Source organism: Alligator mississippiensis, chromosome 7, assembly GCF_030867095.1.
Source record: "Alligator mississippiensis isolate rAllMis1 chromosome 7, rAllMis1, whole genome shotgun sequence".
Lineage (NCBI taxonomy): Eukaryota > Metazoa > Chordata > Crocodylia > Alligatoridae > Alligator > Alligator mississippiensis.
The window spans coordinates 21,719,383-21,732,810 of NC_081830.1; the positions used below are offsets into that span (position 1 = coordinate 21,719,383).

General features: G+C 45.0%; 1 protein-coding gene across 2 annotated transcripts in view; it reads left to right on the forward strand.

Annotated features, from left to right (window-relative positions):
• Positions 1–13,428, forward strand: part of PPP3CC (protein phosphatase 3 catalytic subunit gamma) — a 47,903-nt gene that overhangs the window by 7,733 nt on the left and 26,742 nt on the right. For both annotated transcript variants that reach the window (XM_006263894.4, XM_059730720.1), the window contains exons 2-3: positions 10,820–11,017; positions 11,284–11,408. In XM_006263894.4, the coding sequence (XP_006263956.1) occupies positions 10,820–11,017; positions 11,284–11,408 (323 nt within the window). The remainder of the gene's footprint in view (positions 1–10,819; positions 11,018–11,283; positions 11,409–13,428) is intronic.

Here is a 13,428-nt window from a genome sequence, read left to right on the forward strand (position 1 = left end):
GCTGGCTGGAGTTTGGTCTGAAAAGTACACTATGTGCAAACTCATGCTCACTTAAAGTAGGTTTATAAAAAGTGCCAGCACCCCTCCCCTCCCCCTCGCTCCCCCTGCATGCTGCTGGTGGGGTCAAATTTACATTTACCAGCAGGTGGGGAATTTGTCTTTGACACAAGGACCCTACTGTTCTTATATTAATAATCTATTAGTGGATGAACTGTCAGCTTGCTAACCTTGTGAAAACAGGTGGTGAGTTTCCCTGGCCTGCTGACATCTAGGAATCCCATCTTGTCTCCTTTTGGTTAGCTCACTTTTTAAGTAGCTGCAGCTGTTTGCTAAGACTGGGGTGGGGGAGGGTATACAGCAATGACCCACTCACAAGTCAGCTGGGGAAAGCATCCGATCTGATGGAACCGATGAAAGGAAGATGACAAATCTGACACTGGCTGGCTCGCTGTTGAGTGATTGTTTCGTAGTAATACATGTATTTTTAACTGCTAAAAGGTCTGCAGAGCTTCAGTGTCTCAAAGATTTTTTTTTTTTTTTTTTTAAGCCAGTCTTCAGGGCTTCTCTGCTTTCCTTTATGGGAGCTAGCAATTTGAGACTGGCACAGGCTCCTTCTGTAGTTGAGCATCAGCCCTGACCAGAACAGAGTAAGTCCAGGTCCCTGCCTTGGCAGCTTGAAAGTTAAAACAAACCAATATTGGCAGATCAGTAGCTCAGAACTGGGTTATGAACTGTTGCATAGCGGTGTAAATACTTTTAAAAGAAAGTTAGACCCTCCTGGGCACTAGCATGTTGGTGCTCTTATCATCCTTGGGAAGATTCACAAGTTGATTGTGTCCCAGTTGGACTCTTTCTTGCAAAACCTAAAGTATGATAGTGGTGCTGGGCTTCCTGGAAGACCTATGTCATCATGAGCTTGGGTCTTAGCTGCAGCTGAAGTTGAGCTTGGTTTGTGGGGAAATCCCACTGGCAGGAAAAGAATCCATGCATGAAGAGTTAATTTACATAGTGAAAGTCTTGGTAGGTGTTTCTCTTGCTAAGAGCTGGAGGGTTGATGCCCCTGTTCTAATTAATACTGCTGTTTTAAATCACATGCAGCTCTTTGTGAGAACATGTTGCTCTCTGCACAGGGTTTACGGAGAGAGGGGCATCGTGCTGCACTCAGCGTGCATGTTGATCTCCTCAGAAGAAATACTTTGCCAGGCATGAGAAATGGCAGCCTACTTACTGCCTCAGTCCTAGTCTACTACAGAGTAACAGCCTGCAGGTAACACAACCTGACCTACGTTACTTCTGAACTGGTGTGGAGGACTCGGCTCTAGTTGGCTTTTATTGTTTACTGGCTTCTTCAGTTTACCCAAAGATGCTTTATGGTTGGGGGAGGAATGGCTACAGGAGACATCTTTGAATGGATCTATAAAAAAGACTAGGATTCTGCTCTCTTGGCACTTGTTGTATCAGAGTTTGCCTGTTGGCACCTGATGTTTAGCACTAGAGACTCATGGCCTATAGCATGGACTGAGGTTGAAGTTCTGTTACACCAGCAAAACCAAAAGGGTGGGTGGCACTCCCTTGGCTTGTGGGAAAGGAGGGCTGATAACAAGCGTCACCACGGACTTTGGATCCTTATCTCTGACAGGAGCATTTCAGTTGAATGGTCCTTCTCAGGAATTTCAATCTGGTAGCATAACGATTATGACTGTTTGCCTGCTCGACATGGTAGGATTTTATAAATGCATTCCAGATTGGTTAGAATTCATTTTAAGATGATGGCTCATAATGTGGTTATAGTTTGAAAAAAAAAATCACCTGAATCTATGTGAAAGGCTGTAAGATTTCTGACCTGGTTTTGTAGGAAGGATTGTTCCCATTCAGACAGTGTGGCTCTCAGGCCAGTTTCAAATTAGATCAGAGAAATATGAAATCAGGCCTTTAAATCCTGGTGGGCTGTTTGAAGTAGCTGCTATTCAGTAAAATAAAACCTAGCGCTGCTTTAAAAAAGGTAGAGGAAGGCAAGATCCTCCAAGTCTGTCATGTCCGGCATCTCTCCATTAACAGGGGCATAGAGCATAGCAATTTTAGTTAGTGGTTGCAAGTGAACTCAAGGGTTGTCTTGGGGACCTTGGCTGTCCCTGGCATTAGGGAACCCCTGTGGTGACCCTGGGCCAGATTTCAAAGGTGAAACCTGCAGCTTTCATCGATTCTAGCTAGATTCCTGGATGCCCAGTGTTTCTGAAATCTAGGCACTGTAATTCCTAATGGAAAAGGAAAATAGTAGCCTGCAAGAGAAGTATGAGAACATGAAGTGGAGGGATTTGGAGGGTGAATGAAAGGATTTCATTGGTATAGTACTAAGCACTTACCTAGCACTTGTGACCTCCCTGTGGATTGGTGTTGGTTTCAGTAAGTGACTTTCCCAATGTGTGAATTTAGTCTGAATTAATAGGGTTGCATGTTAAGGGAGTGTGTTATTTTCAAGGTTGGGGAGCAGCCTGGAAAATCTGTTTCTTTGCCCTGTTGTGATTTTGGTTGCATGTTGCTCGTGTACTAAAGTGGTGGTAGTCTGTTGTAACATATTGGGATCGGTGCTTCTGTGCCAGCAGTGCTTCAGACTGACTAATGACACAGATGTTTTGTTTGGGTCTGTCCAAGCTTTGAAAAATTGGGATCAAGCACAGATCTGTTCCTGCAGACACCAATACAAACTCACCCTGAGGCACTTCAGGGGGAGGTAACTTTGGACAGACCAAGACGGAGGCTCGAGCACCAAAGAAATCTCAGGGTTGTGACCACAAATTTGTCCAGCCGATCATTTCAAGAAGTAAAGATTATTCCATGGAAAATTGGACTGGAGCTATAAACATATCGGGGAACTCACAGCAGGTTTGAATTTGACCAGCTTACTTAAATGCTAAGGGTCAGACAGGGTTCAACCCATTTTTGCTTTCAGCCTGGCAGAAGTAGGAAGCTTAACATGCTTTTGTGTTATTTAGCTGGTAGGCCTGCAGTGGTTATCCACATTGCCAGTCTAGCTTTCCAAGTATTATACCAAGCTGTTGCCTGACATAGAAATTAAAAAGCCCTGCTTGTGAAGAGCAGTCAGCACTCATGGTAGAGGTGATATCTTGTATTAGACCAACTAGATTTTTGCAAAAAAATGTCTTTAATTGCAAGCTTTCGGGCACAGTCACACTTTGTTGGGCGTCGGAGAGAAAATTATAAACGTTCTCCTGGGCAGAAATAAAAGTTCATATTCCATCTCTCGACTCCTCTATGAACTCCTATGGAATATGAACTTTCATTAGGCTTTCCCCAATTTGGGCTCTCCTCTGAAATGCTTTGGTGTGTTTGTTGTTGTTGTTTTTTAATTTCCACTTCTAGACCTTGCCTAACATTTTTGTCAGATCTTCCAGGTTAAGTCTTGCTGGGTCACTCTTTGGATAGTTAACCTCCAAGGGGACTTCAGTGCCAGCACCTATTGTATTGGTCTCTTAAAAGATGTTCTCCTTTCTGAATCCATATAGACCACATGCCCCAGCATATTGCTGGGGACAGAACCGAACACTGGTGGAGCTGCTGTTAGAGGAGATGTAAAAACAGAGGGTACTGACAGCTTGTTATATTTAAAAATTCCACAGCACTTTTTTTCCTCAGAGTTAGGAATTTCAACCCAAGAGTTCTCCCAAGTTCCATCTGGAGCAATTTCATTTGCTTACCTATCATTCCCCCTGACATTTAAATTGGATACAAGGATTCACTTTCTGTATTCATTTCCCATCTTGCAGATGTGTTCTTGGCATGCAGTGCTCGAAGGCCTTGGCAGAAAAGGTGCTACAGAAAAATAAATTAATAAGTTGTGCATGTCTGCGGCACTGGAAGCTCGCAGGGAAATGCAGGCTGTAGGACAACGATGGTATGGTGCCTCAGAAGAAAAAGAAATAGCGCAGCAGATTGACTCGAATGTTGCCATGGCTGTGATAAAGATGTCATCCAATGCTGTGATCCAAGTATTTGTTCCCTATTAATTACCATTACAGCTTTGCACGTTGCAGAAACGTAAGCCTTCTGTGAACATAGGATAGCACTATTGTTACCTTTCATAGCTGAACCAGGTGGGTTTGTTGAGATAATTGCCCATTAGTCATTTGACTCAGTTAACGTGAGTCCTACAGATAGGTCTGCCTAGTCAAAGAATGCAAGTTCCACGTGAACAAGGAACAGGAAGATCTCAGGAAACGTATCGCTGAAATATTTTAGAATAGAAAATACTGCTAATCTTGCATTCACGCCATCCAGTGCATAAGGTGTAGTAGCCTTTGGCCCTTTAAAGGCTGCACACACTGAATTCCATAGTTTTTTTTCTTATGTTCCTACCATGGGTGACTTGGTGTGATCTTCCAGCTAGTCAGATCTGTTCTCTAGCAGAAGGACAGCCATTTTCATGAATTTTCAAATGGTTTGATTGCAATCAGCAAGCAGTTCAGCAGTCTAGTAGTACAGGTGAAAGGGGTGCAGTGTATGGAAGGTGACATTTTTGGAAGCTGTTGGTATACCTAGAGAGTGACATGAAGGAGAGAGACACTTGCAAGCTAAACTCTGTGAGAGCTTAGAAATGAGTTGAAGCCAAGATAGTTTTGACTTGTACAGTCCAGACAAGAGCTAGGTACTGGCTGCTTGAGAATGCTTGAGATGCCTTTTTTCCCCAGAGGAGTCTTTGCCATCTGTTCAGCTAACTAGCTGTAATTTCTCCAGTCATTTGACTAGGAGAATGCAGGAAAGGAAGCCCGTTGCAGTGAATGTTCTTCAGGGCATGCTCCCAAATTAGTGCCAGGACTTGCAACAGGATTTCTCAAATTTATTGAGCAGTTCCTTGTCGTAATGATTCCAGGTGACTTATCTTGGCAGGAGCTCTTGGCTCTCCCAAACAGAAAAGGCAGTTGAGAAGCAGCAGTACTTTTCTCTACTGTGCAGTTTTGCCTGTAATGCACATGTTGTCATTGTGGTTTTAAGTATGCAACACTTAACACATCCTTTAACCTTATATAGTTCCTGCAGTTCTTTATTGCAGCTGTCTATTTAAATGGGTTGACCCATCTTCCCAGAAGCCTCTAAGAGAGGAACCAGTATTGAAGTGCTTGTGACCTTTTGCATCTTGTTCACATGAAATCCGGTAAGTATGTTTAGTAGGGAAGGAAGTTAATTTACGGCTCAGTGGGCGTCGGCCAATCTAGGAAACCGATCACCAATAAGACAGGTGGCTACAAAAAGATAGGAGCCATGAAGGCCCCGTTTGAAATGGTTTGCCAGGGCCCAGAGAGCAATAGAAGTTTTCTGAGCTTTTCAGCCCTATACCTTTCTTATAGGAACTCCATCTTCAGACCCTCATTTGGGAATAGATGTTCAGACTAGACTTTGAGGCCAACACACCACTGTGCTCTATGACCTCCCAGGGAAAGTGGGAGAGAAAGTTTGGTAAGGTATCTTACACCTTGTACTTTCTTCAGCTCCCTTTCTGCTGTTAATGGACTCAGTCATTATATTACACAAAGAAAGTTCATCTGAGCTGTTTCCCAGTCATTTAAATGAAATTAGTTGGCAGAGGGTGGATTTGCAGGACAGTTGGTTGGTTGAAGTGGCCAAATCTTAAGATCTTGTTGTCCATCAGAACCACTAATCCGGGTCAGGGAGAAAACCGAGTTCCATTGTACCAGTCGTTGGTTGACGCAAATACTCCTTTTTCAGTAATGAGCCTTGCTTGTGACTCTGTACAAGTGTCCAAGGAACTCTTAAATATATAAACAGTAATTCGAGAGCCACTTTGTTTCCACTTCCATGGCACTGGTCCATTCTTTCTGAAGGCTGGGATCACTTGACTCTGGCCTTCCAGGCACTAGGATTGAAGCAGGGCTAACGATCCTGTTTTAACCCTTGTTGCCTGATTTCCCTGACTAGCAAGGACAGCGATTTTTTTTTTTTTTTCCTCAGTATGTTTTTAACCTCTGTATTATGGAACTGTCCTATTTTATTGCCTGTGCTAGAATAACCTGTAGCTGGTTGTATGGATGTTTAAGCAGGTATAGCAGCCATAGGAATATTTTCTGCTGTAATGAAGATACAGTGCAAATCTGTTAACCGAGAAGACCATAGTGATTTGGCAGTGGCAGCATGACTTCTGTATGGAGGAGATGGCTTCATCCATAAGCTGTCAAACACTTGGTTTGATAGAGCCTGAGAAGTAGCTTTTCATCAAATTCCCCTTTTTGCTGCAACTTTTCTCTTAGCTTGCAGGCCAGGAATTGCCTACAGGTGGTACATGCACCTGGGCTTTGGAAGCAAAGACTGTTGCCTTCACTGGCATCTAGTTTTGCCCTTAGCATAGCAAGGTTATTGGTCTTTTGACTGCTGTTGAACTCAAAACACAACTGACTTCTCATGTTGGCACACAAATATTGACATCTCATACTCCACTTACCCACGTACTTTGTGCTGTGCAGGGTTGCGTTGTGTGTGCTGTTTTGGAAAGTACTCAGCTGGTCTAATAAAAGATATCACATCTAACCAAAGAAACTTGCCTGTTTTGGAAAGTAGGAATTTATAATGCTTTTGACCTGATTATAGAGGGTGCACATGGTACTTGTCAAGATGGTAAGCACCAGCCCAAAAAAATTGCAGTCTAAAGGAGACTGGGCATGAGGCATGGCAGCAAACAGGAGGAGAGGGCTACCGGAGATGCTTTGGATCTTGAGCATGTTTATCCTCTTTGTATTTTTTCACACTTTGTGTTCATGGGCTGCGTCTTGGAGGGTGTGTGTTGCGAGGATCAGCTTAGCACTTTTCATCTTCCTGGTATTTTAATGGTTTCTCATTAATCACTCAAGTTCCCTGTAAGGTATTTCCTTATTTGATAGATGGGGCAGGGAATGGGCAAGAAACTCCTCTTCTTGGTGCTTCAAGGTGTGGGTTTGTAGCAGGGTCTTGACCTAACCCCCAGTCTGTACTGCCTCCCCCTTCAGCTTACAAGGAAGAGATTAGGGAAGTGATTTCCTCCCCAGCCCCTTGTCACAGCAGTGACCAGTTCCACAGAGTTGAGCATAAAGGAGGGCAGAATTTGGATTTTCCAAAGGTGGAAATTAGTGTATGGGATAATTGGTTGCACTGAGTTGATTAAAGCCTTTATACAAGTTATACTGGCTAACAGGATTATTTGCTTTGACAACACTAATTACTTAGGCGCTCATCCTCATCACTGCCGTGTGCAGGAGACATAATCATGGGGTGCCTTTTGGTTTTGCTGGGGCCTTCAGTGCGAGCGCAGGCTGTGGGGCGGCCTCTGAAACGTTTGCTTCTCTTGTGTTGCAGCTTAGGTCCCTGATTTCTCAGCACACGAGCTTTGTCTCTGGCTTAGCAGTCTGTAGGAAGTATGGTCAGCAGAACACGTATCCTACTACATTATTTGTTTCCCCACACAGTGGGGAGGTCCAGCGGCATGTCTCTAGCCGTAGTTTGGGCTGTTCACTCTCTAGAGCAGATTGTCCTTGGTACATGCAGCACCTGCTGTAGAATGGAGGAGAAACCAGCAAAGCAGAGAAGACTTTGGACTTCTTACCCCATCCAGCCCTATCTGAGAGTTAACAGTCATAGGAAGCCAAAAGCAAAACTTACATAAAAGTTCCTGGCTGTTCGCATCAGCGTTTCCTCACGCTTCATCTTGCATAACTCTGCTCTCTAGGGCTACTGGGAAGTGGCAAGGGAGAACGTGCCAGAAGCTGTTGGTGGATTGCCGCTGAACTGCGGATGGGCACTGTCTCTCTTGTGGTCACATACCATTTTCATTTAACATGCCGTCCTCAGTTCTGTGATCAGACTTTTCTTAGTAACCACCGAACTGGGTGGCTGGGGAGCTGCTGGGCATCTTGGAGGCTTGGGAATGCCATGGCACAGAGGATTAGTTTTGCAAAATAATTCCTCGTTCATCTTAAATTTTCTTTTTCCCCACCTTACAAATCATTTGACTTCAAAGTTTGTTCCCTTTTTGACAAGGGCCAGGTGGTGGATGCTTGGACAACTTCTGAGCTTGGAGAAGTAACTGGAAATTGTCAGTCCGTTATTGCAAGGCACTTCACCCCCAGTTATCCAGAGTACTGGGAGCTGCACATGGATATGGGCTCACTGTTTCAGTGGGTCCTGTCCTCTGGGCTTCCATCAGACAACCCTATGGTGCGTCACATGTGCAGCTTCCCTATCCATCCTGCCACAGTTGAAGTGGCACTGACAGGACTAAACTCCATGGAAGAGTAAAGTCTCAAAATGTTGCATTGCATAGAAATTGCTGTTGATAGGCAGGTGGCCACTTTACTTGCCTGCCTTGCTCATTGAAATAACAGAGCAAAAATTATTTCCAAATTCCTGTTGGGTATGTGGGTCCTTGGTTACATCTCTGATTGTGCGCTCCTTGAGGATGGGACAGGGCATGTGCTGAAGCTCGCAGGACATGTTGCTGGCTCTTAGCAAACTGTAGATAATAAGTAGGACAGAACTTTCAAAGCTGCGTGTAATACAGCGCCACATTATTTCAGTCGCCAAGTCTGGGACCAAGTCTGCTTTCATCATACCTCGTCCTTTTCTCCTGCTGTCCTACATTCTGCATTATTTAAAAATCAGAGTTTAGCTCCAGAGAATCTCTTGTGCTGTCTTGCTGCCTTTCTGTCTGCCCCTTGGGTTTCTAACCTAAGTAGCTGCGGTATTTGCATTTAAAAGAGCTCAGTTACATTACTGTTAGTTGCTGTAGTATTTGACCTGCAATCCCTGTGTTAAATTCAGCACAGTTTTTTGGGGTTTTTTACATGCAGAACAGCTTTCCGTCCTGAGCACTAGGAACATGAGCTTCATTTGCATATTGGTGTAATTTATCTTTCTTATTCAGATCAGAATTGAGAGCAAATTCATTTTTCACCGTGTGACTTGACCCAGGCAGTTCCCTTATCTGTGGGTGCAATTGTGTACCATGCCTCTTGGAAGTGCAGCACATGCAGATGCAGCCTGGGCCTATAAGCCACCTTTGGGCTCTTTGGACCCTGTGTTGTTCCAGGCACCACTTAAAAATTTGTCCCTTTAAATACTTATGGCAGAAATGCCCCCTGGCACCTCTGGAGAGGTGTGTACTTTGGCCTTCTCCCTTAAGCCCTGGCTGGCAGGGGCCTGCATAAGCCTGCTGTGATAGCATTACGCACTACCTACATCGTGGGAATTCTCCCGCAGCCAGATAAGAGGCTTTTCCTTGTTTTTTCCACTACACGGTGGTGTACAAGGCCTTTGGGAGTCCCTAGCAGTAGAATCCCTCCTACTCTGCCTCCTCCCTGCAGCAGACTTGTTCCCTTTGAGAGATCCCTAGTCATGCTTTAACCTACGCGCTTAGATGCTGCAGAGATGGAGGTTGTAGAAAGCTGAAGCTTGATGTATGAGAAAATACATGGTTATTTAGGAAGTTTTGAAAAGGAAATAGACTCTAGGCCCTGAGACAATCTCTGTGCTGCATCTTGGCGATAAGAGAGGGGAATGTCCATAGCCATGTATTGTGGCGGTTTTAGCCTTAACTGGGACACTTTGATGTCTGCTTGATGGGACTTTGCCTCCAGCCTCCCTTTCTTGCTGTTGCCAGAACCCCTACAGGAGAATGTCCTTTTGGAACTAATTTTACAGGAATTAGATGCATTGTGGCCTTTTAAATATCATGCAACAGTCATTTTGCCCTTATCCTTTTTAATGTATCCGGACACAAGTGAGGGGAGACGAGCAAGTCAAATGTTTCTCACTTTTCAATAACTCATGAGAAATCTCCTTTCCACCTTTCAGATCCTTCCCCTAGCCCATAGTACAGTCACCTGGCATGAACAGGTTTGAATAAATCCTTTCTAACCACATTTTGAAAACTAGGCAAGGCATCATCAGCAAGATAGGCCCAAATACCACAGCAGTGAGTGCCTTGTGTTATGGCCAAACCGACATGTTACAGGGAGGCAAGCTAGGGTGTGAATTCACAGTACATTAGCTTGGCCTACTTCCGGCTAACTTAGTCATCTTGCACTTGCCTCTGAAAGTAAGGGTTCCTGCTCAGACAGGCACTGCAGAGTAGCTAATGGTTGTAAATTCACACCCAAGCTGGTCTCTCCATCATGCGTTCATGTTGCCATACCCTTAGAAACATGTGCAACAAGTGTGAGATGTCATCCTGACTAGCCAAGTGCTGGGCCTACAGTTGAGCCTGTGTAAGATGCTTTGGAAAAGGTCATGTGCTGAATGAAGTGCAATGTTCTCTTGTTGGGGGGAAGAGGCCGCTTCTGCTTTGTGAATATATGCAACTTCCTTATAAGCCATATTTGTTGAACTGCTGGCCTTAACCCTCTTCTCCTTAGCTTGAGGTTAATTGCTGCCGTGAGGAAACAGCCACGTTTGCGCAGTCCCTTTGCTTTTCCCCAGTATTTGCAATTGTAACATTGACCAGCATCTTAGTGGTAAATGTCCTTTGCTGAAGTCAGGAACCGCTTTGTTTCCTCCTGTTCCTTGTAGTTTTTCCCTATCCATGGACATGCATACATTTTGTCTGGAGGTATGGCTTTTTTGTGTGCCATGAGGTGAAGTGTTAACTAAACCAGCAGCCTAAGATTGCTGCCGTTGCATTTATCGTGCAAAATTGTCATGAAAAAACAGCTTTTGAATGTGAGTTTGGCTCTGAGCTCTGAACAGAAATCTCCAACTGAAATGTGAGTATAAGACTTTGCCTCCAGAGAGGCATGTTGCTAACTTTTCTTTCTGTTTCCAGCTGTCCCATTTCCACCCACGCAACGGCTCACGCTGAAGGAAGTGTTTGAAGATGGGAAACCCAGGCTTGATGTCTTGAAGAGCCACCTGGTGAAGGAAGGGCGCCTGGAAGAGGATGCAGCACTAAAGATCATCAATGATGGGGCTGCCATTCTGAGGCACGAGAAGACAATGATTGAAGTGGAGGCTCCAATCACAGGTCAGAGAGAGCAGGAATCAGAAATGAGGCCTTTCTAGAATTGCAAGCTGCCAAAAGTAGCAGATGCTGATCTGCTGTGTGTTCTTACTGCCAGAGTACAGGCAGCAGGGTCTTTAACTTGCCCTAACTCCCAAAAGAGAGAGGATTTGCATAGCATAGATTGAGTTTGCTTAGGTCAGAGTGAAGCCATGCTCCCTGTTGCTGCTGTGACCTTTCTTTTCTTAGCTTGTAATTCTGTCCCTTTTGTGTTGTTCTTTTTCCCTTAGTGTGTGGTGACATTCATGGGCAGTTCTTTGACCTGATGAAGTTGTTTGAAGTTGGAGGATCACCCAATAACACTCGCTACCTCTTCCTGGGAGACTATGTGGACAGAGGCTACTTCAGTATAGAGGTGACAATTAAATCTGAGCTTTTGGGGTTTGGCACGTTACAGATTGAACTAAGCCTAACCAAATTCCTGTCTTGTACACCATTCTTGCATGCAAAAAAAAGTCATATCCTAGCCTGTGTCTTTGCAGCACAAGTTAGAAAAGCATTGACCAATAGCAGGACCGTCCATATGGTACAAGCTGGATGTTGTGCCCTCATTATGTAGCCATAGAGCCAAACTCTTTGTTTTTAATCTGTAGCAGTAACGTCACCTGCAACTGTCGGAGTTGGAGCAGGAGAAGGGAACCCAGGTCACTCCCTTGTTGCCCATAATGTGCAGGGGAGAGGTGAGCAAGCTTCTGGGGTTTTTCCTAGTAGGGAAAGGCCCCCTTAAAGGCCCCCTTAAAGTGATTGGTGTTGCATCCACAAAGGAGGATTTTGTGGAGTTTCTTTTAGTAAGCACCATCAACTAGAAGGGATTGCAATCTTTCTTTCTCTCCATGAAAGCAGAGGTGATTAGTAGAGAAATGCTGATTTTAGGTAAAGAGACAGTATGACAGGTGACGTGAGAAAGGCAAAGGTCCTAACAGATGGCAAAACTAATGGTGCTGGGCCTTGTGGGCCTTGCATTCTAAAGGTAAGGCAATAGAAGCTGCAAGGCTATTTCAGCTAATATCACAGGTGAGAACAAAAGGGCAGAGCCCACAGCAAACAAGGAGCCGTTGTCTGTACGCACAGATCAGCTAGGAGTCAGGTCAGCAATGGGGACAGCTAGTATAAATAGGGGAGCCCCCTTCCCCTCCTATGTCCCTAGAGGTACTTGAAGTGGCCTGAACAGGGTACCCCAGACAGACGGCCTTCTTTTACCCTGTATTCGTATGCACTGACTGAAAGCCACGGGAGGATTGTGAGCTCTTGCAGTGATAGAGGACCCGCTGATGCTGGAGAGGCCGGTAAGCTGTCTTTACAGCTGGTACGAGGACCTCTGCATGGCACCTCCAGAGGGGAGCTGGAGTAGGAGGAATTTGCCTAGGCCTGCATAAAACAGTTTGGTTTGCGTACACACCTGTGTTCAGGATATAAATGTGTTCCCCTGCTGGGGTTCTGTTGAATGCCAGTTTAGTCACTCTGAGATGAAGAATATTTAGTTTTGCAGGGAAAACCTTAACACAGGATCCTTGGATGCTGAGGTCTATAAACAATGCTTCATATGTTCTACAGGGCATGGACTATAAGGTGGGTTCCCCCCACCCATATACATGTGGGCTGGGCTGGGCTGTCCAGCTTGACGGGAGGATTAAGCACTTAAGCCCAGATCCACAAATCAACTTAGGCACCTAAATGCTCTTTGGCTAGAGGCCTGTGTGCTGAAATACTGTGGTGACTGGCGCTATATAGACTCGGCATGTGAGAGCCTGTTGGGACTAGGGTTGCAGTTGTGCAGCAGGAATGGAAGCAGGGTAATTGAGCCTCTTTGGTGAGCAGGCTTGATTGGCGGAAATCTTGTCACAGGGTGGGGAGCCTAAAAGGGCTGGTGGGTTAGTGAAAGTTTGCCCGTTGCAGCCTCCATTCAGACCTAACCTATTTCCAATGCTGGAGGCATGTGTAAAATGACCCCGATTTTTTTTTTTTCATTTTCAGAGCCATTTGGGACAGCTGTTCTTTGTGAGCTGTCAGCATGAAGCCCTTTCATGGCATTCTTGACCCTTTTCTCCCTTTGAGTCCACAGGGGAGATAAAGCTGTGAAGCTTTCTATTTCCCCACAGAGCAAACATTGATCTTTCACGAAGCTGGGTGGGCTTTGATTAGTACACGTGGGGGCTGATCCAAATGTCACTGATAAAACAGAATATAGAAGGCTTGCTTCCCTTGTGCTTATCGATGTGTGCCTTTTTTCCCCCACCTACTGCACAGTGCAGGCTCTGCATTTAAAGAGAGTCCTACTTTTGTGTGTAACAGACTGTAACATTGCCGGTTTCTACAGTGAAATGGCAGCTGTTCAGCAGATAACCGAGATGATAGCTGTGGGCAAAGAAGTGGCT